General features: G+C 33.5%; 1 protein-coding gene across 1 annotated transcript; it reads left to right on the top strand.

Annotated features, from left to right (window-relative positions):
* The first annotated feature begins 343 nt into the window (after positions 1-343).
* SERINC1 (serine incorporator 1) lies at positions 344-24,426 on the top strand. Its single transcript, XM_039854943.1, has 10 exons — positions 344-525; positions 9,970-10,131; positions 12,505-12,674; positions 18,269-18,348; positions 18,553-18,690; positions 20,337-20,506; positions 20,616-20,706; positions 22,076-22,220; positions 22,330-22,560; positions 23,851-24,426. Exons 1-10 carry the CDS (start codon positions 487-489, stop codon positions 23,984-23,986), a joined length of 1,362 nt encoding a protein of 453 aa, XP_039710877.1. The 5' UTR covers positions 344-486; the 3' UTR covers positions 23,987-24,426.
* Positions 24,427-26,424: the final 1,998 nt, after the last annotated feature.

Here is a 26,424-nt window from a genome sequence, read left to right as displayed (position 1 = left end):
AGAAATGTTACAATAAAACTCTTAGGCAGTGGGGTGTAGGAGTAAACTGAGGATGGAAGGGGTGGGGGGAGACGCAAAAGTAGGAAAAGAGAAGAGGAGGTACGATGGATGAACATCGAAAAGGCAATCTCACAAAAGAGAGGTTTCTCTGACGGAGGGCAAAGCATGAACCATCACCTCAGCTCTATCCTCTACCGATACTCAAATTCAAGTAAAAAATAAGGTGGGTTTTTCTCACATCGTTTTCTTAATTTGGCAAACTACGGTCAGCCCTGCATTACAGCGAAACCCTCTCCACGGTTGCGCATGTGCATTCTCAGCTCCACGGCTTCCTCCACTCCGCCCAGGCCTCAGAGGAAGTGACGCATGAAGGGCGGGGTCGGCTCTGCGCCGGAAGTGGCTCGTAAATCGTAAATAAGTCTCAAAAGGCGAGAGTGGCGCTGTCTCCATTTTGTTGGCTTCTGCCTCTCCTGCGACGTTTTGGAGATGGGGAGTGTTTTGGGCCTGTGCTCCATGGCGAGCTGGGTAAGGTGGTTTTTGTTAGCCTTCGGGGTACTAGCGTGGGAGGCGGAAAACAAAGGGACTTGAGTGGGGCTGGGTGAGCCCCGGCGGGAAGGTGGCACCCCACCCAGCGAGGGATGCCTTCCGTCTCTATTTCTTCTTATCTCCTGTGGTCACTTCAACTTAGCTTCGGGGCTCTGAGTCTTGCTAAAAACTGAGCGGGTGGCCTTGAGGAGCAGTGGCGGTGGGAGGATGACTCCAGTGGTAGAAGTGAAGAAGCAAGCTGGTAGTCTCCTGCCCCCACCCGTCTTCCGTGAAAGCTGCTTCTCATTTTCCCCGGGTCCTTTCCCCACCCCACACCCCCTCTGTGTCTGCGTAGGCTCTCTCTACAAAGGTTGTAGGCCCTTTCCTTTCACGGAATACTGCATCTCTTCTCGTCATCTCTTCCCCAGCGACCCCAGACTGCAGCACTGTCATCCCTAGTGGCATGTCGGCCTCTTTGTTCTGTCGCGCAGACTACAATTAAGTGCCCGTTATTTGGGACAGCCTGGCAGTAATATTGATGTAGTCATATGTAGCAATATCCTTTTGAAATGAATAGCCCTATGCTTCGACTGGGTCCTTAATGTATGAGGAATTACCATACAGTACTTCAAGTAATTTATGTATCTGGAAAAGCTGGTCAATTTTGCGGTATTAAATATCTTGTTTTGACATACTTATTCTTGTGTAATTTGAAATTTCATGTTTAATCATGTGTACATTGCATTTTGATAATGTCGTTAGAGTGAAAGTATTTTTCATTAAAGTGGCAACATTTCTTGATTTAGATAGTACAGATAAACTTTAAGATAACCACACACCTCCAAATAAAAATAGACAAAACATTGACATAATAGTTAATAAAGTTATTTGTAATTTGGGATGAGATATTTGGATTCAAATTATATTTCTTTAATCTTTGAATTCTAAATTCCACTTCTAACAATTGTCTGACTTCCCAAATGACTGCATTATATACATTCGTCAGCATTTTGGTTATTTTACATACCTTGTCTTTACATACCAATTACTTGATATGGCTTGAACTATAAATGCTAAATTTTAGTAAAATAATACGTGGACTTGTTACGCCAACCGAGGTTTTTTTCTTGATTATATTTCACGTAGATGGACAGGGAAACGTATTATATTTTTATCTCAAGAAATTAGAGAATCTACCTGAATGTATTGAGTTTTTTTATGCAAAAGTAAATTTATTTAGTATACTAAAGTATTACAAAATAATAAATGATTATTATAAGATTGTTTTCATTGTTGGGGAAGAGATATAGTGTAATTTGATTCATAAAGTCGGATTTTGTCCAGTTAGCAAGTGCACATGTTCTTTGTATGCAGTAAAGATTTAAAAGGAAGGGTATGTGTTTTCTCATCTCCAGATCATTGATAAGCAAACTTTTTGCCTCAAGGACAATTATAGTTTATAAAAAAAACTTTAAGGATTTTTTTTTTCCCAATATGTATGTGTTTTAAATCAGAAAGAAAATAACTTTAGGGAACAATATGGGAAAAATGATATTTCTATTAATGTTTTTCCGACTTAGTTCTCTACCTTTGTTGACTACAAAACTGTGATACAGTTGTCACTGCCTATTGGTCACTTAATGTCAAGGTACATTGGAAAAGTAGTAAAGAGGCAGTTTCCTTCTAGTAATTAGATCTCTGGCAGATAGAGAGGCTAGGTGGCCAAGGTTATTCACGTTTCTAGATATTGTGGCCAGTCTAAGAATGGATTCTGTAGTATGCAATTCAGGTCACCTTTTTCCCTTTTCTTCCTGGTGCCTCTGTCTCTTTATTCCTGAATTGCTTGATTTTAGTACAGTTCCACAGCAGTAGAAGGGAAATTCGCCTTGTGATATACAAATCCATTTCTTCCACAGTCCTGACAGTTAGTATGCTTTAGAGGTTTTGACGAATTAAAAATATATTCAAATTTTCAAAAGTATTCAAATCATTAAATTAGATCAGTTAAGCCAGAATTAAAACAAATAAACCTCATTTTTCCTTTGCTCAAGTTTCTTTAGGCTTAATCAATTTTTGTAAAATTTTTTCTAATTTATAAAGCAAATGTAGAAAACTTCTGAACTATAGAAAAAATACGTATAAGAGAAAAATTACATGTGATACTACTGCGTAGAGATTGGAATGTTAAATTTTTTATTTCATTTTGATCTTTTTGCTATTAAGTGGCCTAGAATTAGATTATTCATAATCCTTGGTGTCATGCATGACAATCTCTTTGGTATTTTCTTTAAACACTACCAAATATCTTTGGACCTCTTGCTTAATCGGTTACCTATATTACCAGCAATGTATGCCTGCTTAAACACTTTTCCCCACCCCAGTCTCAGTGATGATGTTAGTGACTAGAATTGATTTTTTTAGATGACTGGACCTTGTATACAGTAACTATTATTTTTTGCCCAAGACATTTAATGTAGTTAAGTAGTTAATAAGAAACAGCAAGTTGTTACTGTCTATTTTGTGCCAGCTTCTGCTAGATTTTTATTTTTTAGTACTTTTATTTTTTAGGCTTGTTTTTGTAGAAATGATTCATAGTTGCTGTGAATAGTCAGGCAATGCATAGTACGAAGTTAAAATGTCACTAAAAAAATCTCACTACCAATAGACTTCTTTCTCTTCCAATGCATACATACAAATGGATGAATGAATAGATGGAAATACTTTATTAGGAATGGTAGCATGCTAGACATGTTTTTTAGACAAAACATTAAGTCTAATTTTTCCTTAGTTTAACAAAAAGTAATAAAAGTAAAGGAATTTCTGAATGGTAAGTAAACATTTCTTCATTAGGAGAGTTTCTTAAAAATATTTTTCTAAGGCAGTGTTTCTATGGTGTGGTTCTCAACTGGGCACTGTTTTGCCCCTCAAGGGACATTTATTTGGAAATGATTGTAGACATTTTGCAGTGTTGTAATTTGAGGTAAGAAGTGCTAGTAGCATCTAGTGGGTAGAGGCCTAAGATACTGCTAAACTTTCTATAGTGCACAGGACAATACCCCAACAACTATTCTTTGGCCCAAAATATCAATATTGCCAGAGTCGAGAAATCCTGCTTTATCCTCTTCATTTGTCCAGAGTGAAAAATGGAATAAAACCTGGAGTCTTAATTGCTCTTTAAAAAGACATTTAACCAATCCTGTTTTCATCTCTACCTTTCTGCCTCACTTATGGAGGTATCTTGTGCCACCGATTCCTTCTTGATTTGTTTGGAGATTCTGCTGTAAATTTTATTGCTTCTTAATTTTTTCCTTTGATGGGTTATCATTCAACTTTCTTGTTCTGATAAGTCAGTTATTATACTCTGTCTTCCAAATATAATCTGTTCTTTTGACTTTTTATTTCTTCTTTTAAAATTTCCTTTTTCATTTTACTGGTGTTTCTGAAGGGAATATGAGTAAATTCATATGTTCAGTCTGCCATCTTTAAGTAGAATTTCTTTGGTATTATTTTTTATATGTGGCCATTATAATTTCCATAGTTGCTTAGTCTTTGAACTAAACTAGTCATTGTTAAAATGTATTCCCTGGACTTGGTAGCATCAGTACACTAGGAAACTTATTGGAAACACTGACTAGGGCCCAGCATTCTGTTTTAATAAACCCTCCACTTAAGTGGAAAGCTCAAAGCATTCCTTTTTACCATGTCTTCTCTCAAATTTTTAAAAATCTTAATGCCATCTCCTAATTGACCAAATTATGTCATTTAATAGATTTTTCAAAAACAGTTCACAGATGCTGAAATATCTAAATTCTTTCATGTTTAAAACTTAAATTCTTGAGAGATATTGTGGATTGGTACAATAGTATAGTTGATCCTTGAAAGTGAAAGGGAGTTAGGGACACTGACTCCCAAGCAGTTGAAAATCTAAATTTTGACTCTCCCAAATGTAACTACCTTTGGTTTCCACAGGGGCTTGGTTCCAGGACTCCCATGGATACCAAAATCCATGGATGTTCAGTTCCCTTATATAAAATGGTGTAGATCAATGCATACAGTCAGTTCATCACATCCTTGGACTCCCAAGTGCAGATCGAAAAGTTTAGGTATTTATTTGTAAAAATCTGCATATGAGTGAACCCACACACTTCAAACCTGTATAGTTCAAGGGTCAGCTGTATACCATTTCCTTCAGAACTTTGTAGTGATTTCTATGGATTGTGTTCTGTTACAACACCCTGGTATCCAAACCCTCCCAACAGATCTCCTGTGCAGTTGACTTGTTTCTTTTGCCTGAAGAGCTTTTACTTATCTTTGAAATTAATTAACCTTTTGCCTGAAGAGCTTTTACTTATCTTTGAAATTAATTAACCAAATATGTCTGATTTTAAATCTTTTATCATTGTTTTTCTTCTGGAAAATAGTGTTCTTTGGAAAATACAGATTATTTCTTCATCTAAGGAAGCTTTTGTTATATCTTTGTCATTTTTTCTTTGTTTTATTTAGAGGATTCTCTCTTTCAAGAGCACCAGTTACCTTTATGTTATTATATTGTCTTTATTTTTCCTTCTGTATTACTTTTTATATATTTTCTTTTCATTTCTTAGTTAATAGAATTTACATAAAATTAATGCTTCGTAGTAAACAGTTCTGTGAGTTTTGACAAATCGTGTAGTTGTGTAACCACTACAGAATAGTTATCACCATAAAAAATTCTGCCGTCCCCATCTTTGTCAACCAGTTTTTTCTATCCAAGTTCTGCCTTTCCAAGATATAATGTAAATAGAATCATACAGCAGATGGTCTTTTGAGTCTGGCTTTTTTTAATTAGTGTAATTCATTTGAGATTCATTTACATTGTGCTTTATTTCTTTTTATTGTAGCATGATATTTCATTGCTTAGATACCACACATTAATGATCCACTAACCAGTTAAGGGGCATTTCTAGATTTTGGTGATAAGAGAGCTGTAAGAATCCCTATAAAAGTTTTTTGTGTAACTGTTAGTTCTTATTTCACTTAGGTAAATATCTAGCACTGGAATTTCTGAATGAAAGGATACGTGTGTGTTTGACATAAGAAACTGCCCAACTGGTTTCCAATAAGGCTATACTGTTTTTCATTCTCACCAGCAAAGAGACCGATAGTTACTTTACATCCTTGTCAGTGCTTAGTATTATCAGTTTTATTTTAGCCATTCTAATATGCATGTAGTGGTATCTCAGGGTTTTAGTTTGCATTTCCCTAATTAATGATATTGAGCACTTTTTCATGTGCTTATTTGCTGTCCATATATTTTCTTTTTCGAAGTGTTCAAATATTTTGGCCATTTTTCGTTTTGGTTGTGTTCTTAGTAAGTTTTGAAAATTCCTTATATTCTGCATACAAATGGTTTTTCAGCTATCTGATTTGCAAATATGTATATATTTTTAAAGTGTGGCTTGTCTTCATTCTCCGCTTTCAAAGAGAAGTAGTTCTTAATATTGATGAGGCCCAATTTATCATTTTCTTTTTGTGGGTCGTGCTTTTCATATTGTATCTAAGAAATGTTAAGGTAATTTTTTTAAAATAAATAATTTCAGCACTATTTGTTAAAAAGATTATCCTTCCTATGTTCATTTGCTTTGACACTTACCAAAAATCCTTTTACTATATTTGTATAAGTCTGTTTCTGAACTCTGTTCTATTTATGTGTCCATACTTTTGCCCAGACCAATCCTATTTTGATTAAAAGTCACTTTTAAATTAAAAGTAGTTTTCAAGTAGGTAGTATGAGTCTTCTAACCATTCCTTTTCAAAATTGGGGTATTCTGGTTCCTTTGCCTTCTCATATAAATTTTAGAAGCAGCTGGTTTATTTCTACCAAATACCTGCTGGGATTGGAATTGGATTGAATCTGTAGGTCAGTTAGGAAATAATTGACATCACAATGTAAGCCTAGTTTATCATTCCATTTGTTTAAGGGTTTAATTTATATCGATGTTTTCTAATTTTCATCATTAGAGATGTAGTATACATTTTGTTAGATTTATACTTAGCTTATTTGGTTAGTTAAGTTTTCAGTCGTTTTATGCTAGTATGAAGGCATATGATGTGTGTACATTGACCTTGTATCCTATGACCTTATTAAACTCACTTGTAATTATAGTAGCATTTTTTAATTTCTTTGGGATTTTCCATGTAGACAATTATGTATGAATGGAGACATTTTTTTTTCTTCTTTTCCAGTGTTATACCTTTTCTTTATTTGTCTTGCCTTGTTATATTGGCTAGGACCTCCAATGTGACGTTTTAATACAAGTGGTGAGAGCAGATATCCTTATCTTGCTATAGATCTTAGGGGAAATCATTTAGACTTTCACCATGAAGTATGGATAGCAGCTATAGATTTTTTGAGGATATTCTATTTCCTGTTTACAGAACTTTTTTTTATTTGTTTTATTATGGAAATTGAATTTTGTCAAATGATTTTTTTTTATTTTTTTTTTTTTTTCCAGTCTATTAATATGATAAATTGCATTGGTTGATTTTCAGAAGCTTAACCAGACTTGCTTTCCTCTGCTAAGCCCCACCTGATCACAATGTGTTTTTATACATACTTTATATATACTTTTTAAAAGACTTTTTAAAAAGTAATTTTAAATTAACAGAAATATTGAGAGGAAGCTACACAGATTTCCTATATATTCCCACATACCATAACCTCCCTGATTATCAACATTCTCCACCAAGGTGGTATGTTTGTTAAAATTAATCAGCCTACATTGACACATCATAATCATCTAAAGTCTATAGTTTAAGTTAGAGTTTACTTTTGGTGTTGGGTAGTCAGTCTATGGGTTTGGACAAATGTATAAAATATGTATCCACCATTATAGGAGCATGCAGAATAATTTCACTACCTTAAAAATCCAACTTGCCTTGCCCATTCATCCCTCTACCCACTCCCAACCCCTGATCTTTTTGCCTTTTCCAGAATCATATAGTATGTAGTCATTGCAGATTGGCTTCTTTTATTTAGAAATATCCTTTTAAGATTCCTCCAGGTCTTTTCATGGCTTGATAATGCCTGCCCTTTTTTTTTTTTTTTTTTTTTTTAAAGCACTCAATAGTATTCCATTGCTTGGATGTACCATAGTTCATTTGTCCATTCACCTACTGAAAGAAATCTCGGTTGCTTTAAAATTTGAGCAGTTATGAATAAAACTACTATAAACATTCATAGGTATGCAAAGCTGGTTTACCAATCAAAAATCAGTTATGTAATCCATCACATCAACAGCCTTTAAAAAAAAATCACATGATCACATCAGTAGATGGTAGAAAATGCATTCTTCGACAAAATTTAACTCATTCATGATAAAAACAGTAAACTAGGAGTAGAGGGAACTTCCTCAGCTTGATAAAGAATATTAACAGAACATCTACAGATAACATCATACTTAATGGTGAGAAACTCAAAGCTTTCTCACTAAAATTAGATATAAGGCAAGAATGTTTCCTCGCACCACTCCTTTTCAACATTATCCTGGAAGTTCTAGCTAATGCAGTAAGAAAAGGAAATAAAAGATATACAGAGTGGGAAGGAAGAAATAAAATGGTCTTTTGTTTCACAGATGACATTATCATCTATGTAAAAAATAAAAAAGGTTTGAGAAAAAACTTCTGGAATTAGTAAGCAGATACAGCAAGGTTGCAGTTACTAGGAAATAAGTAAGTCACTTACAAAAGTAAGTCACTTTCTTATAGACCAGCAATTAAGAAATGGAATTTGAAATTAAAAACATGATATTATTTACATTAGCATCTAAAAATACCCAAAATACTTAGGTATACATTTAACAAAGTAAGTACAAGATTGATAGGAGGAAAACTACAAAACTGATGAACAAAGTCAAAGAGCTAAGTAAAAGGACAGATATTCTGTGTTCATAGATTAAGAAGACTTGATATTGTTAGGCTATCAGTGTCTCAAACATCTGTAGGTTCAGTGCAATCTCAATCAAAATCCTAGCAAGTTATTGTGTGGCTATTGACACACTGATTCTAAAGTTTATATGGAAAGACAAAAGACCCAGAACAGCCAACACAATATTGCAGAACAAAGTTGGAGGATTGACAAAGCTGCAGTGGGAATCAAGACTGTGGTATTGGCAAAAGAATAGACAAATAGACCAGTGGAATGGAATAGAGAGCCTAGAAATAGGCCCACATAAATATCATCAGTCAATACTTGACAAAGGTGCTGGATATACTTGTATTTTAAAAACATTCTTAGGCTTTGTTCTTGGACATAGGTGAGTTATTTGAAGAGAATTGGATCTTTTTGGTGTTTGCTTTTAGGCTTCGTTAAGTGACACTGGAGTGGCCTTTAATCTTATGGCTGATTTTTTTCCTGAGTAGTAACTTTATAACTCTATTCAATGCCTCATGGATTACAAGGATTTTTCACTCTAGTTGGTGGGAATACCAACTCCTCCCTCCTCCTGGGTAATTTTTTTCAAATGTATGCACTGGTCATTGCTCTCCTGAAGACTCAACTTGAAGATTGCAGATCTCTAGCACTCACTCTGTAGCTTTCTCCTCTCTAGGATTCTGCCCAGTGAAGCTACTTTCACTTCCTGAACTCCCAACTTTGTCTCAGCCCAAGTAGACTGTTGACCTCTGCCTGGATCGCACTTCTTGTACTGGAAATTCCCCAGGCAGAATGATGGGCCCGTCATAGGGCTCACATTGTTCGCTCTCCTAGAAATTACCATCCTGTATTGCCTATTGTTAATTGTATGAAAACCATGTTTCATTTATTTTTTTCCATTGATTAAGGTAGTAGGCTAAGTCTAGTCACTGGTACTCGAACTTGGCCTGACTTTATGTGGAGTTCTATTGGAGAAAGTTAGCTGGCCCTAGTTTTCACTTATCTTATTTTGCCTAATTCTAGAAGTAATTTTCAGTTACCATTACCACCAAGTCCTAAGAGAGAAAAGATATGGATACCAATTCACTTGTTTTCTTCTGGAGTATTTGAGAATTTTGTGAATTCACTAGTATGATTTCTGGGGCTAATGTGCAGGTGCTTCACTAGTATGATTTCTGGGGCTAATGTGCAGGTGCTAGAGATGGACTTATGACAATGAATATTCTGTTTTTTTTTTTTTTTTTTTTTTAGCTCAACTATAGTTGCTGCTGATTTTTTCCCTTTCTTTTAACTGATTTTACTCATTTTGCTTGATACAGAGACAAGCATTTTAATGTTTGATTTAGCTTCATCTTTACCCAGAAGTTACTAAGTTTCATAATTTAGAGATAATGTATGTGAATCATATAACTTTTACCCCTTCATAATAAAAATTTTAACTTCAGTTTTCTTTTTCATTTTTGAATGGATAGAATGAAGATGTTCACTGTTATCATTTTAAACTATACTGGTTTTTAATATTCTTTTCACAGATACCATGTTTGTGCGGCAGTGCCCCGTGTTTGCTGTGCCGATGCTGTCCTAGTGGAAACAACTCCACTGTGACTAGGTTGATCTATGCACTTTTCTTGCTTGTTGGAGTGTGTGTAGCTTGTGTAATGTTAATACCAGGAATGGAAGAACAGCTGAATAAGGTTAGTGTTTTTTAACGATTAACTGAACATACAGTGTGCATATGCATGAAAATGATTTTTGTGTATTAGAAACAGAATAATGTACGAAGTAAGATAATATGTAATCCCAGTTTTAGTAGCTGATCATCTTTTAGGAAAGACAATGTAAGGCAGCTTATTAAATTCTGTGATGGTGGTACAGAAAATATGCTGTGGTATTAAGAAGGAATAAGTAATTCTAACCAAATAAATGTCAGAATCTCTGGGGGTTTCATGGAAAAAGGGACATTCTGAGATTGAGTAGAATTGTTATATTCAGAAATTAAAAAATAGGAAGCAGCATGGAGACAAAGCTTTTTGGACTAGAGTACATATGCTTTAGGAAGATCAATCTGATAATTTAGAAGTCAAGCAGTTAATTGTAGAGGCTGCTGCAATGGTGTAGTCAAGGAGTGTATCAAGGGCTTGAAATAGATTTTTGGACTGAATCTAGATTTAAATATTGGCAGTGATAGAATTTTAAATAATGAAAAGGCTCTGGTCTTAGACAACCAGAAGGAAACATGGTAATCCAGAAAAAAAATAAGGTGTTTTATTTAAAAAAAATTTTTCAGGAAGTCAGATTGTAAAAGGAAATGAGGAAAATCCAATTTATTTAGTTCGTAAAATGTTGACTTAGGGGTACTGCAGGACGTGTGCGCGTGCACACATGCGCATGTTTGTGTGTATGTTTAGTGTTAGAGAGAGGGAGGAAAGGAGGGAGGAATAGAGTGGGGAGCGGGGAAGAGAGAGAGAATGATTAGGAGAAGGGATAGAGAAGTTAGCTGTCCTCCAAAGCAAGATGAATAGAAAATTTGAGGTTTAGAGAGAGTGTGTATGTCAGAGAACTTCTACAGTTGTCTGTTTGGAGTTGGCCTTGAGATAAAGAAAAATGGTGAGTTTGGGAAATGAAATTACTATGATTTTCAAAGTAGGTAGCATTGTACATGGCATATCTGGATGCTCAGTTAATGTTGTTTAAGTCTTGGTATAAGCCAATAAATGATTATTGATTTTCGTCATAGATCCATTTGACCATGTTTATGATTAGTTTAGTTGTGGATGTTAGTTCTTACCACCAAATATTTCTGCTTCTCTGCTTTCTGAAGATCACCAAAGAATTGCATTTCCTAGAGTGCTTGTGATACATAGGTCCGTGTCCCTAGTACTGGTCAGTGAGTTGTGAGTGATACACATCAGCCTCTACTTGCTGATGTAGTATCTCCTTTTCTGTCACAACCTGTGCATCATTTGAGATGATGGCTTCTCCAGCAGCCTGGATTCCTGAGTTGACTACTCAGGAACAATTATGTACATGTTCATGAGCAAGAAATATACCTTTGCTCTTTTAACCACTGATATTTTGGGGTTGTTACTATACCAGCTTAACTTCATTAATATAGATGGCTGAATTAACTTAATGATGGTAATTGGCCAGGTAGTATGCTGCTCTAAGGGGGTGGGATAATTAAGGGTGCTAGCCAGTATGTGTTGCAAGTGATTATGGGTAAGTACATACTGCCATAAGGTTTCAACTGGGTCAGAAAGGATTTAAGTGAGACCAAGAAAGGGCTTATTGACTGTGTAGAAACTAACAAAAGGGAGTAGCTCCTTCATTAGTGTAACTATAATTTTAAGTTCTTGATTTTAAAGGCCAAATTAACAAGTATATTTTACCATATTGGTTTTCTTTAACATTTTCTAGAGGAAGTCATTCATTCTCATACATACAAATAGTGTATGTAGCTCTCAGGGAGGACTAATCCCATTTTTTCACTTAAAATTATAATTTCGTATCCTGATTCTGAAGTGACTTTCTGAAGTGGTCATCAGTCTTTTTCAGGATTCTACGTTAAAAAGTAAAATCACTACCACCAATTATTCTGTTAACCCAAATCCATTCATTATCAGAAGTAACACTTCTAGAATAAGGGACTAAAACTCAAAATGAATTTAAGTAGCATTGGTTTTGAAAAGCCATCATTGTTCTCTTTAGGATTTAAAAACTGACTTAGTTATTTTATCACTATTTAAACTTTCATTGGTTTTATTTTTCTCTTTTATAGAGAATTTAGTATATCACAGTAGAATGTAAATTTTTAAAAATTTAGACTAAGTCTGAAAGTCACATCTAGTTTAGGATTGTTATTTATAGTTTATCATCCGCTCACTTAAGTGAGAAAAGTTAAATTTCTATCTGATGAAAATGTTCTAGACTTAACTTTGATTACATATTCAGCATAAACGAAAGCTGACTTCAATTTTTAAACCTTTAATCAAACTGTTTGATTACACAGCATTTTCATTTTTACTTGAAAAAATTCTAGATCACAAACTCTTGTTTTGTTATTCTAGATTCCTGGATTTTGTGAGAATGAGAAAGGTGTCGTCCCTTGTAACATTCTTGTTGGCTACAAAGCTGTATACCGTTTGTGCTTTGGCTTGGCTATGTTCTATCTTCTCTTCTCTCTATTAATGATCAAAGTGAAGAGCAGCAGTGATCCTAGAGCTGCAGTGCACAATGGGTAAGTTTTTGAACACAGTCATGTTCTGCGTAATGATGGGGATACGTTTTGAGAAATGGGTTGGTAAGCGGTTTCGTTGATTTAAGAACATCAGAGTGCACTGCACAAATCTAGATGGTATAGCCTACTACACAGCTAGGCTATATAATATAGCTTATTATAAGCTACAAGCTTGTACAGCATGTTACTGTACTGAATATTGTAGGTGGCTTCAACACAGTGTTAAGTATTTGTGTATCTAAACATAGAAAAGGTACAGTAAAAATATAGTGTAAAAGATTTAAAAAATGGTACTTCTATATAGGTCATTTCCCATGAATGGAGCTTGCAGGACTGGAAGTTGCTCTGGATGAGTCAGTGAGTGAGTAGCAAGTGAATGTGAAAGCCTAGGACATTAGTGTACACTACTGTAGACTTCATAAATCCTTGTACACTTAGGCTGCACTGTATTTATAAAGCACCACGAGATTAAATCAAATACGAGAGAAAAATGATGCAGTCAAGAGATGTAAACACAAGCTGTATGAGGCCGCCACTGGCATAACAGCATACTGTTTTACAGAAAACTTTTATGTAAGTTGAAAAGAGTACACTGTTATCTTTTTTCCTTGATTCAGGGGGAAAAGAAATAAGTGCTTGCCCGACTAGTGAATGTGGCCACATTCTCCTTCATCAGAACATAGTTCAAACATGCCCTTTCATTGTCCTTAGCATCATAGTTTTAGTAAAAATGGCACGTACATGGCATGTGGGCTGTGGCTGCTCCATTCTTTAGGTGCACCTTGAAGCCACTGTAGACATATAGCTTACTCTTCACACTGCAGGTGGGATGTAGTCTCAGCATATCCAAGATGTAGTTCTCTAAAACACCGTTACTATTAAACCACTGTCTAGGCTGAAAAAAATAAAATAAAAAATAATAATAAAATAAAAAAAATGTATAGCATACCCTGAAACTAATCTAGTATTGACTGTTAACTGTAATTGAAAAAATAATTTTGAAAAAAAAGTATAGTATATACATAAACCATTAACAATTGCTTTTTAGCATCCTTAGATACTGTGTACTGTACTAATTGTATGTGCTATACTTTTATATGACTGATAGTACAGTAGGTTTGTTTACACCAGCATCATCACAAAAAAATGAGTAACGTGTTGCATTACATTACCACAGCTACAGTGTCACGAGGCGATAGGAATTCTTCAGCTCCGTTGTAATCTTAATGGGCCACCATTGTATATATGGTTTGTTATTGACCAAAATGTTATGTGGTACGTGACTATAAAAGTCTGGGTAGCCTCTTAGTAATTTTGAGTCTGTCTAAAGAAACATTAAAGTAAAATAAACTTACACAATTTGCCAAATTATTTTGTTATTTATGATGCTCAATGGTAAGAAAATCCTCACGTCTACTTTAAAATGTCAAACTGGAAATATAAATGTTAAATAGCCTTGGATCATTTAGTGGTATAATCTCTGATGCACAGTGTTTTATGTTTTTGTCCTAAGAAGCGATCTACCACAGCTGTGACTAGTAATTTGAGCTATTCCTCTTTCTCCTTTTAGCTTTTGGTAGACCAGTCTAACTACATAAAACAGAACTTGGTTACTTAGACCTACAATGCAGACAAAATGAAAAACTTTATTCCTAAACAGAGCGGTTGCTTTCTAAATGGTTGATTGCATTGGACAGCCTAGAAGGAAACTTCACAGTCTGTTATTAATCTCTCAATATAGAGCACCATTTTTGATACTCTATTTGAATGTGTTCAATTTTGTCTCTTCCTCCACCCCATAAATTAAAAAAAAAATTTTAGTCTCTGCTATTGCTTATTAATATACGCTACCAAAGACAGGAAGAATGAACAAGTGAAATATAAATAGTAATGAAAAAATATGCTATAACAGGTTGATTTTATTTTATCTCTTTAGTCATTGGCTTTATTTTTTTTTTAGCACGCATAACCGTCTTCATTAGATATGTTTTTAAACACTTTTCAAAATGCATTACAGAATGGCAATCACAGCTATATGAACTCTTCAAAGTAATATGCATGTAGCTCTAACTCTTATAACCATCTTTGTTACATGTGCTTTTTTAAAAAATTAGGATATAATTGATGTATAGTTGTATAGGTTTAAGGGATACAAAGCTTTTTAATGTTTATGTATTGCAGTATGATTAAATGTTATAATGTTAGCTAACACCTTTATCACATCATGTCATTATTTATTTTTGCGGTGAGGACAAATAAGGTCCAGTCTTTTAGCAACTTCGAAGTCTCTAATACATAATTGATGCTTATAATCTATCACTAAGTTGTGCTTTAGATCTCTAGGACTTACTTATTGACTTACTGGTTGCAAATTTGTACCCTTAAACTACATCTTCCAATTTACCCAATCCCAGATCCTGGTAACCACCAAGAATGGTGGTGGTTTTACAAGTTCAGCTTTTTCAGAATCCACATATAGTGATATCATTTAGTATGTATCTGTCTTGTCTGGCTTATCTCACTTAGCATAATGCCCTCAAGGGTCCACCCATGTTGCAAGGATTTCCTTCTTATAGCTATATAATCTTCTGTTGTATATATATTACAATTCATTTATCCATTCATACATTGACAAACACCCAGGTTGTTTTTATATCTTGCCTATTGTGAATAATGCTTCAGTGAACACGGAAGTGCAGATATCTTTCCGGTATCCTGTTTTTATTTCCTTTGGATATATACCTAGAAGTAGAATTACTGAACCATATGGTAGGACTATTTTTAATTTTTTGAGGAATCTTCATACTGTTTTCCGTAGTGGCTGAACTAGTTTACATTCCAACTAACAGTGCACAGGGCTTTTTTTTTTTTTTTTTTAACCACATTCTTACCAACACTTGTTATTGTCTTGATGATGGCCATTCCAACAGATGTTAGGTGATAGATATCTCATAATGGTTTCGACTTATATTTCTCTCATCATTAGTGATACTGAGCACCTTTTCATATACCTATTGGCATTGTATTTCTTCTCTGGGAAAAAAGTTCATCTGACCATTTTTTAATTGGACTGTTTAATGAGTTATAAGAGTTCTTTATATGTATTTGACATTAACTTCTTATTCATTGTTTTTTCTGTTGTGTAGGAAATTCATTTTATTGTTTCTTTTGCTGCGTAGAATCTTTTTCGTTTGATGTAGTCCCACTTGTTTTATTACTTTTGTCGCTGTGCTTTTGTTGTTTTATCCAAAGACTCAATGCCATTGCTGATGTCAAGGAGCTTCTTTCCAGTTTCTTCTTCCTAGTATCAGTATCTTCCTAGTATCTTTTATGGTGTCAGGTCTTAGGTTCAAGTCTTTACTCCAGTTCTAGTTAATTTTTGTGAGTAGTGTAAGATAGTCCATTTTCATTTTTCTGTCTGTGGCTATTCACTTTTACCAAGATTGTCTTTTAGAGAGATTGTCATTCCCTGTTGAGTGTTCTTAACTCCTTTGTCAAATATTAGTTAAATGTATCTGTAAAGGTTTATTTCTAGGCTCTCTATTCTGTTCCATTGGTCTATATGTCTGTTTTTATGCCAATACCATACTGTTTTGATTACTATAGCTTTGTAGGATTGTTTGAAATTAGTAAGAATGATACCTCCAGCTTCGTTCTTCTGAAGATTACTTTGGCTGTTTGGAGTCTTTTGTGGTTTTATACAAATTTTAGGATTGTTTTTTCTATTTCTGTGAAAAATGCCATTGGAATTTTTATAGGAATTACATCAAATCTATAGATGGATAGTATGGACATTTTAACAACATTAATCTTCAGATCTGTGAACACGGGATATCTTTCCATTTGTTTGTATATTCTCCAGGTCCTTTCATCACAGCCTTGTAGTTTTCATTGTATAGATCTTTTACTTTCTTGGCTGAATTTATTAGTATTTTATTGGTTATAATGCTGTTGTGAATTGGGATAGTTCTGTCATTCCTTTTTTAGATATTTTGTTGTTAGTGTATAGAAATGAAACTGATTTCTGTATGTCGATTTTATATCTTGTATCTTCACTGAATTTGTTGATTAGTTCCAGCAGTTTTTTGGTTGAGTCTTTAGGGTTTTCTATAAATGAGATCGTATCATTTGCAAATAATGACAGTTTTTTTACTCTTTCCTTTCCAATTTGGATGCCCTTCATTTCTTTGTCTTACCTGATTGCTCTAGCTGTGACATCCAGTACCATGTGGTGAGTGTGAGAACTCTTTGAACTCGTACCTGATTGTGAAGGAAAAGCTTTTATTCTTTCATTGTTGAGTATGACGTTAGCTGTGGGTATTGTATATGTGACCTTTAAAATTTTGAGATATGTTCCTGTTATGCCTAATTTTTTGAGGGTTTTTATCATGAAAGGATATTGTATTTTGTGAAATACTTTTTCCTCATCCATTGAAATAGTCATATGATTTTTATTTTTCACTCAATTATCACATTTACTGGTATGTGTATATTGAACCATCATTATATCCCAAGGATAAATTCCACTTAGTCATGGTTCTATAATCCTTCTGATGTGTTTTTGAATTTGTTAACTTTTTGTTGTTGTTGTTTGCATCTACATTCATTAGGGAAATTAGTGTGTAGTTTTCTTGTAGTTTTTGACTTTGGCATCAGGGTAATGCTGACCTGGTAAAATGAGTTTGAAAATGTCCCCTTCACTTTAATTTTTTTGGAAGAATTTGAAAAATTTTGGCGTTGATTCTTTCAATGTTTGGTGGAATTCACCAGTGAAACCATCTGGTCCTGCACTTTTCTGTATTGAGAGGTTTTCAATTACTGATTTAGTATCCTAACTTCTTATTGGTCTCTTCAGATTTTCTTCCTGATTCGGTCTTAAATTTTGAATTCTTTATCTGCTAGATTGCAAGATTCTGTGCTATTGAGTTCAGTTATTGAAAGATTATTGTTATCTTGTGGCAGTGAAATGTTTTGATCCTTCATGTTCTTTGTAGTTTTGCATTGCTACTTTTTCCTTTGACGTAGCATACATCTCAAATCTTTACTAGTTGCCTTCAGATGAGGTCTGTTCATTGATCCTGTTATGACCTAGGTCTTTTGACAAGTTGCTGCTGGATCTCACAAGTCCCACAGAGACACTTTTATGGATGGATGCCTAATTATTTGTTAAATATAGGGAGGGCAGAAAGTAGGGATGTCTTATACTGCCACGATGCTGATATCCTAAAAGCTGGTTGTTTTAAATTATTATTAGAGTTTTGGATGGAGTATTTACCATATATTTGAAACCTATGTAATTATACAGCTCACCTTACATTTTCACATATTATCACACTCATATAAAATAAATCTGTGAAATAGAACTGATATTTTCATTTTATTATAATGAATTAATGACCCATATATCTTACTTAAAACTGTCCTAAAACAGTTTACATAGTAGTCTTCACTTCTCATTTTCAGGATATCATCAGAAACAATAGAACAGTTACATAAAGTGTAGCTACCTATTCTTTAAGATGCTTTTAAAATATTTTATATGTGAAACTTATTTGTTGAATGTTATTAATAAAAAAATCATTCTGTTGTTTTAGATTCTGGTTTTTTAAATTTGCTGCAGCAGTTGCAATTATTATTGGGGCTTTCTTCATTCCAGAAGGAACTTTTACAACTGGTAAGAAATCTTTTTTTTTAAATTGTGTGATATTGATATTTTATAAAGAAACAATTTCCTGGAACTAACTGTAACTCTACTCCCTGTTGGCAGAATCAGTGTTTATATAAAATTTTACTTTCCCTTTTATGTATTGAATTGTGAAAATGAAATAGTAAAAACTGAACCAGCCACTCACTTTTATGTATATGTTTTTTCTTTCAGTGTGGTTTTATGTAGGCATGGCAGGTGCCTTTTGCTTTATCCTCATACAGCTAGTCTTACTTATTGATTTTGCTCATTCGTGGAATGAATCATGGGTTGAAAAAATGGAAGAAGGAAACTCAAGATGTTGGTATGCAGGTAAGTTTTTGTCTTACAGAACATCTTCAGGATAGTCGAATTTTGAAGATGAGAGCAGAAATGTAGACTAGGGAAGTCATAATTTTTATGGGGTTAATTTTCTATGAAGAGGTTTTACTTTAGGAGTTTGAGTGGCATTGTCTCACATTGTGTTGACAACTTGCTGAGAGCTTTTGGCACATCAGCTAGGAACATAGACCTAAGAACCATGGCATACTGCAAAAGACCCCGAATTGCAAAAATAGATGTTCCAAAGCCTATTCTCAAAGTATGAACATTTTAAGCCTAATTTCATAGCCTACAGTATGTTAAAAGTAAAATTTTAAAGGGACTAGGACTGCTAGAAATAGATAAAGAGCGGTATAATTCATAAACATGAACAGACAGAAAAAATATATAAAAAGCAGCTCTGGAATATTTTATTAAGTTCAAAGGATGCCTTTATGTGTGTTAGTAACATTAAGGGAATTCTTAGAATGTAATTAATGTTCATTTATTAATGATGAGCTTGAGTCCTATGGTTATATTGTAAAACATGAAAATTCAGATGCTTAAACAGGTAACAGGAATGAGGGAAGAGAGCCAGGTTTAAGTTCATATTCAATCCTTGTGAAAATAATAGGGATTACGATGAATCGGAGAGCATGAAAACCCTATCTAAAGTGCATGGCTAGTACTCATTTCCGTCCAATAGTTGCCTTGTGGAAATGTGAACCCAATGTCGCTTAATTTTTCTGATTTTTTTTTTTTCAGAAGTAGCCTTAAATCTAGATTTTTATTTGAAATGATTTGAATTTCAGCTAAAATTTTAAATCACAGCGAAAGCTAAATCCAGCGTATCTGCTAGCCTAATATTTCTCTTACACAACTAGTTTATGGTATTTGATTTTAGTGGTTAAAATAAGGAAAGTTTAGTATTCAAAGAAATAAGCTTTGGTCATTTGGAAAATTCACTTATATAGAATACCTCAATCTTTAATGCAAAATCTAATGCAAGAGTTTCTGTTTCATCCACTGCTATATCCCCAGGGCCTGGAACTTTGTAGGCATTCAGTAAATATCTGTTGGATTGATCCCCTGTCAGTGACACGCAGATACATAACTATATGTATATTGAGTCCACATTAGCACAAAAACTAGAATATACTTTGTATGTTGAAACTTACTTAGAAGAAACTTAGGTTGTCTTATTTAATAATCATGATTTACTCTCGCATAACCAACAAGTTTTTAAAGATTCGAATTGAGTTGTTTTATGGGCTTAACATAACAATGAAAATAATTTTGTTTCAAATGCCTTTACTTTTCTTTAAAAACATCAAATAATTCTAGTTTTTTTTTTCTGTATCTTGAAAACAATGGTTAACATATGTGAATGTTTTGCATACTCTGAATATAGATATTACTATTAATAAAAATCGTACCAGTATGTTGCTAACTTGAAAGTGTATAATAGTGAACTATGTGTAAAGACTATAAAGTTCAGAATTAATATTCTTCCCTGCTTTTATAGCCTGCATAATGCTGACAATGTTAGTTGTTTAAATATATTTTTAATAAAGTAAGATTACTTTTAAAACAAGGCCTACGCCTACTTCCTAATATTTGTTATAAAATCTAATTGTCCAATTCTGTTTCTTTCACAGCTTTGTTATCAGCTACAGCTTTGAATTATCTACTGTCTTTAGTTGCTGTTGTACTATTCTTTGTTTATTATACTCATCCAACCAGTTGTTCAGAAAATAAAGCATTCATCAGTGTCAACATGCTCCTCTGCCTTGGTGCTTCTGTAATGTCTATACTGCCAAAAATCCAAGTATGCTCTTTATATCATTAGTTTTTATGAAGTTTCTATTATTCTAAGTTTTCCTACATTTCGAGTCATGTTAGAATATTTATCTCCATTGTTTCATTATTTTTTGTAGGAATCACAACCAAGATCTGGTTTGTTACAATCTTCAGTAATTACAGTGTACACAATGTATTTGACATGGTCTGCAATGACCAATGAACCAGGTATGTTTTGTTTGCTTGAGTTTTTTTTCTTTTTAATCAATCCTGCAACTTTTATTTTTTTCAAAGATGGTCATTTTGTGAAATTAAGCTATTTGTCTCTAAGAAAGACATACCATATGATTTCACTCATGTGGAATATAAAAAACAAACAAAAGAACAGCAAACTCACAGAGGCAGACAACAGATGAGTGGCTACCAGAGGGCAAGGGGTGGTAGAGGGAGGGCAAAATGGGTAAAGGATCAATTGTATGGTGACAGATGGAAACTAGACTTTTGGTGGTGAGTACGGTGTATACAGAGGTGTTGAATTATAATGTGCACTTGAAAGTTATGAACTAATGTTACCTCAATTTAGCAAAAACTAAAAAGGAAAAAATTAAGAGTATGGAAATAATACCATTGTTGTCATTGATGTATTACTATATTTTTTTAACTTAGTTTCTTTTACTAACAAAATTATAAGAAACTTATAAGAAATATTCCTAATTTGCACAGTGTATATGATAGGTAGAAAGAAGTAAAAGCTGTTCACATGCTTGTTGATTTACTTGTAAACAGTATAGTCTTTTTCATATAAGTTATTCTTTTTTCCTGTGACTACTTAAGTGAATGTAATTGGGCTTTTTAATGAATCTCTCTATAGGCCAATTATATTGAATTCCGTGGGAATAGAAGCCAATATGTCATTTGAGATGAAACAAATTAGTTGAGGAATTAGTTTTTGGAAAAGAAAATTGTCTCTTTTCCTTAAAAAAATTATAAAATATAATATCTGAACCTCGCTTCATTGCGTTTACAAACTCAGTAGGTGTTTTATCACTAGTTAGAAAAAGGTGTTTTTGTTTAGTATATTAGTGAAGATTCATTATTTTGTCCAGGCGAGTGGTTAGAAAAAAATTATTAGTAATTTGATTTAGAGATTATTCTTATGGCTTTAAGATAATAATTTTCATTAATAGGTTGGTGATTGACATATCCAGCTTTGTGGAAAGGGGAAACATATTTTGGACACTTTAGTGAATACTTTACCAATCCCCATCTTTCTTTCTTACAAGAGTTAAGAAACTGAATAAGCATTAGGTTATTAATGCTTCTCTCTCAACTCCTGCAAGAGGTTGAAAATAAAATTATTTAACTTTTTCAAGCACTTCTGTAAAATTAGCACTAAAAAGTTTAAAAGGTCTCATTGTTAATATAAATACAAGTTGTCTTAAAGTATTTTTTTGTTGTACTTGTGCCCTTTTCGAGCAAAACTTTTTTGAATTGGTAAGGGTATAAGGAGTTTTAAAAAACCTACCATTAAATACTCTGAAAAATAAATTTTTTATACTAGTCTAACATTTTAATTTGACCTTAATTTATATTACAGAAACAAATTGCAACCCAAGTCTACTAAGCATAATTGGGTACAATACAACAACCACTGTCTCAAAGGAGGGACAGTCTGTTCAGTGGTGGCATGCTCAAGGAATTATAGGACTAATCCTCTTTTTATTGTGTGTGTTATATTCTAGGTAAGAAAAGTTACCATTTTTTTTTAAACAAAAAGTCTAGCTATTAACTCATGAAACATTTTTTTAAATGTCTTTTTTCTTCTCCCTTCCTAAACTGTCTTTCATGCAGTATCCGTACTTCAAACAATAGTCAGGTTAATAAACTGACTCTAACAAGTGATGAATCAACACTGATAGAAGATGGTGGAGCCAGAAGTGATGGATCACTGGAGGAGGGAGATGATGTGCACCGAGCTGTAGATAATGAAAAGGATGGTGTCACTTACAGTTATTCCTTTTTTCACTTCATGCTTTTCCTGGCTTCCCTTTATATCATGATGACCCTTACCAACTGGTACAGGTACTGTTTTATGAAAACTGCATGTGGAAAATCTGATGGCTTTTTTGTAATTCCATTGCAAAGCATGGTGTTTTTATCCTCCCAGTGTATTTCAAAATTTACAGCTAAATGAATAGTGAGATCATTGTGAGAAATGGAGGCTTTACTTTCTTGCTTTTGCAATAACAAACATTGAAATATTTCCAGATCTCTCTTAAAAGAGATTAAAATGGAAATTTTCATGAAACTGACATTTCTTACAAAAATACATGTTGATAGTTGATCTAACAGTTAATTTTTCCTTATTTTTTAAATACCGTAACCAGTTCTTGACAAAATACAGTAAAAGATACCTCTTCTGTTTTGTTCAAATTTTGTCATTAAAAGCTCTGAAGGTTTCAGAATTGAAGTGTGAATACATTAGTGTAGATGGATCCTTAGAACTCTTTTATGCTTTATCATTTCAAAACTAATCCATAAATATTTTTTTCTGGTAAGAGGAAAGTAGCAGTTATTATTATTGAAAATTCTAATTTTGTCCAAATGATTACTGAAAGGTTTTATGTATGGGTTGGGAAGTTCTGTTTTTAATAATTATTAATTCATAATATCTTTAACAACTTGTAAGGAGACTTTGAATACCAGCAAAAGATGTAGAAAAAAGATTACTCTTTGCCTCATTTCTTTGAGCAGCCTTTACTGGCATTTATTATTGAAAAATACATTTTTAAAATTCCTACACTACAGCTTATAAAGCTATAAGAATCCACATAGTTCTCAGTAATTTACAGCTTTAGCTCTCAAGTAATAGTAAATGTTAAGACTTTAGATTAAAAATATTTTGGGTTTGTTTCACTTACATAAAAATCAGTCAAATTGGGAATGTATTTCCTTCACAGTCTTTTAAATTTGAGAAGGCGAGGGTAGGGGAATGGATCCCCAGATATGCTTTGAATAGATTATATTCTTTATAAAGTAGGATTAATAAGTCTTTTATGTTAGAATATCTTATTTATCCAGAGGTCACACTCAATTTCTCTGCTATCTCATAACTACTAAGCCAAAAATACGTAAAGAGCCTCTGAGTATTGTGTCAAAGAGCTACTTCAGAGGCCTCTATCCTTTACTCCTTTAAAGAAAATTACTGATTTTTACCTTCACATTAGCTACTAAAGCAGTACAGAAAGCAAGGCAACAGATGAGTCAGCAGCTATATATCTGCTCTATACAAAGCATACTTCTGAAGTAATGAAGCTTAGTAGCTTGATGGCTGATAACTCAACCCCTCTTTTGATTTTCCTTAAATTTTAGGTATGAGCCTTCTCGTGAGATGAAAAGTCAGTGGACAGCTGTCTGGGTGAAAATCTCTTCTAGTTGGATTGGCATCGTACTTTATGTTTGGACACTGGTGGCACCACTTGTTCTTACAAATCGTGATTTTGACTGACTGGGATGGCTGGCATGAAAGTCCCACTTTGATCATTGCTTATTTGAAATTAACAGTATTTCCAAGTTTTGTAAAGTTGTATGAGTGTGCTTGCCGTGAAACTTTCCTGTTATGGCATGAATTAGATTTACCGCTTGCCATTTTATTCATTATATTCTTGCCAAGCGCTTTGTTATGTGTGTTAGACCGAATCACAAAGGTTTTATGAGTATGGTATTAGAAAAAGTGGACATTGTTAGGTTTATCATCTGCTGTGTACCTGTGAAAATAATAGTTAAACAAAACTGCTTGACAATTTGATTTTTAAATTGTGTTAGAACTTTAGCTATCTCAGAAATTATAAAAGTGTATGGCTGCCTTTTGAAATACTTGATGCCTTGTCCTACAGGAAACTGCAAAGAACATGGGTATTTAAAAATTGTATAAATAAGTCACTTAAATGCCAGTTGTTGGAAGTAAGTTTTTCCCTCGATACGAAGTTAAGAAACTTATACAGGAGTGTTTCATAGATAACGGTGTAGTTTATGCTGGAGATTGAGACAGAGCCTTGAAAGAAACTCAAGATTGGTGTTGATGGGTACCAAATTGAATACTTAGGTAGTAATCTTTCCTGAGTTAGGGATGGCCTTCTGTACCAACATAGTGAACTTGGTTTTGGTCATTATAAACACATGCAAAAATGTAGGTTCACTGGAGACGCTAGGAACTCTGAATAATTTAGACAAAGATTTTGATAATCATGAAGTATAAGGAAGTTGTTGAAAATCACTTTGAATGTTTGTTTTGAAAATCAAAGGTGATAAACTTTTGATAGGACAAAACTGCAAAATATGAAGCTTCAGTAGATGGACAAAATCTAGTCCAGTCCTCTCTTTAAAAATAAAGCAACAGAAGCACAGACTTAAATGACTCAGAGAGCTAATTAGTGGCAAAACTGAGAAGTCCAAAGTCTGCCAGAAATAGCCTACGTTCTTTCTGGCATTCAAGAATAATTTTTATTCAGAATATATGCATATTAGATTTTATACCTCGGTAATGGTGGATAATTTATGTGATGTGGATTACTGATGTCCAGCTTACCTTCTACCTGTAAACTTAGGCCAGCAGAACGATGGAATGCTATAGAATAAACTGCTTATAGTACACTATACAGTTCAAAATGCTTTTGTATTTGCTGCTGTTTCACTAAAATATATTCGTTATAATCTTTCAAACTGAAAATCAAACACTATGACATTTAACTTAGAAACTTAGTTACTTGTATGTGTCCTTAGTGTCTTAATCTTAAAATATACACTTGCTTCTTTTAAGATATTTATTAATATACATGAAATGTAACAATTCAACTTAATTTCCCAACTTTATTTTACATGTTGATATTGTGTTCTGTGATTTGAATGACTGTGTTTTATCTCTAAATAAATGAATTTAGAGAAAATGTGTGGTATTATCAACTCAAATTTACATGGCTGAAATATGCAGACCTACCTGACCATTTTCTGTCCTGAGTAATTAATTTAAAGGTGATATTTACCCTCTTGGGTCCTTTGTAAGTAACTCCTGAAGATGGACATCAAAGGTAATTAAAGTGGTGTTCTCCTTGTAAAGAATTTATTGGTGGACCAGTTTAGTTTCGAGAATATTTTTATTTCACTTGATAGATACTTTATACCTGCTGTGTCCTCCAGGCATTTTTTTCTAAGTTGCCAATTGATGCTTTGAATCTCTCTCCACATATGTAAATAAATCCCTTACTAAAAAAAAATATAAGATGTTCTATTCCATATGCATATCACGTTTTAGTACATTTTATTTAATAATTCATTTGAAATGGTCTGAGTTTCTCCAATATTATACACAAGACAACGTCCAGAAAACTCTTGGGTATTTATCCAGAAAAATAATGTTAACACAAAAATCTGTATATTAATGTTCATAACTTTTTGTAATAATCCAAACTGGAAACAGGGTGAAGGCTTAATCCAGGTAAATCCATGTCATTAATAAAAAAGTAAACTGTTGGTACACACAAATTGAATGAATCTCCAGGAAAGTTTGTAGGGTTAAAAAAGCCAATCCTAAAAGGTCCCAGAGTATCATTCCATTTATATAACATGCTAGCAATAAATTATAGGAGACTAGATGAGTGGTTTCCCCAAATCAGATGAATAAGGATCCTTGTGGATGGGTTGAATGTTTAGTTTTATAAGAAATTGTGAAACTTTTCCAGAGTGACTAACATTTCATATTCACATCAACGTAAGAGCAGTTTCTTTACATCTTTTGTCAGCATTTGATGTCACATAGCTGTTCTGATAGAAATGTGGTATCTCATTTTAATTTGCCTTTCCCAAATGGCTAATAATGTTGAATATATTTTCATGTGCATGTCTGCCATCCATATATCCTCTCTGGTGAAATGTCTATTCATGTCTTTT

Source organism: Pteropus medius, unplaced genomic scaffold (assembly GCF_902729225.1).
Source record: "Pteropus medius unplaced genomic scaffold, Ma_sr-lr_union100, whole genome shotgun sequence".
Lineage (NCBI taxonomy): Eukaryota > Metazoa > Chordata > Mammalia > Chiroptera > Pteropodidae > Pteropus > Pteropus medius.
Note: the sequence above shows the minus strand (reverse complement) of the source record. Positions and strands in the feature narration are given on the sequence as shown.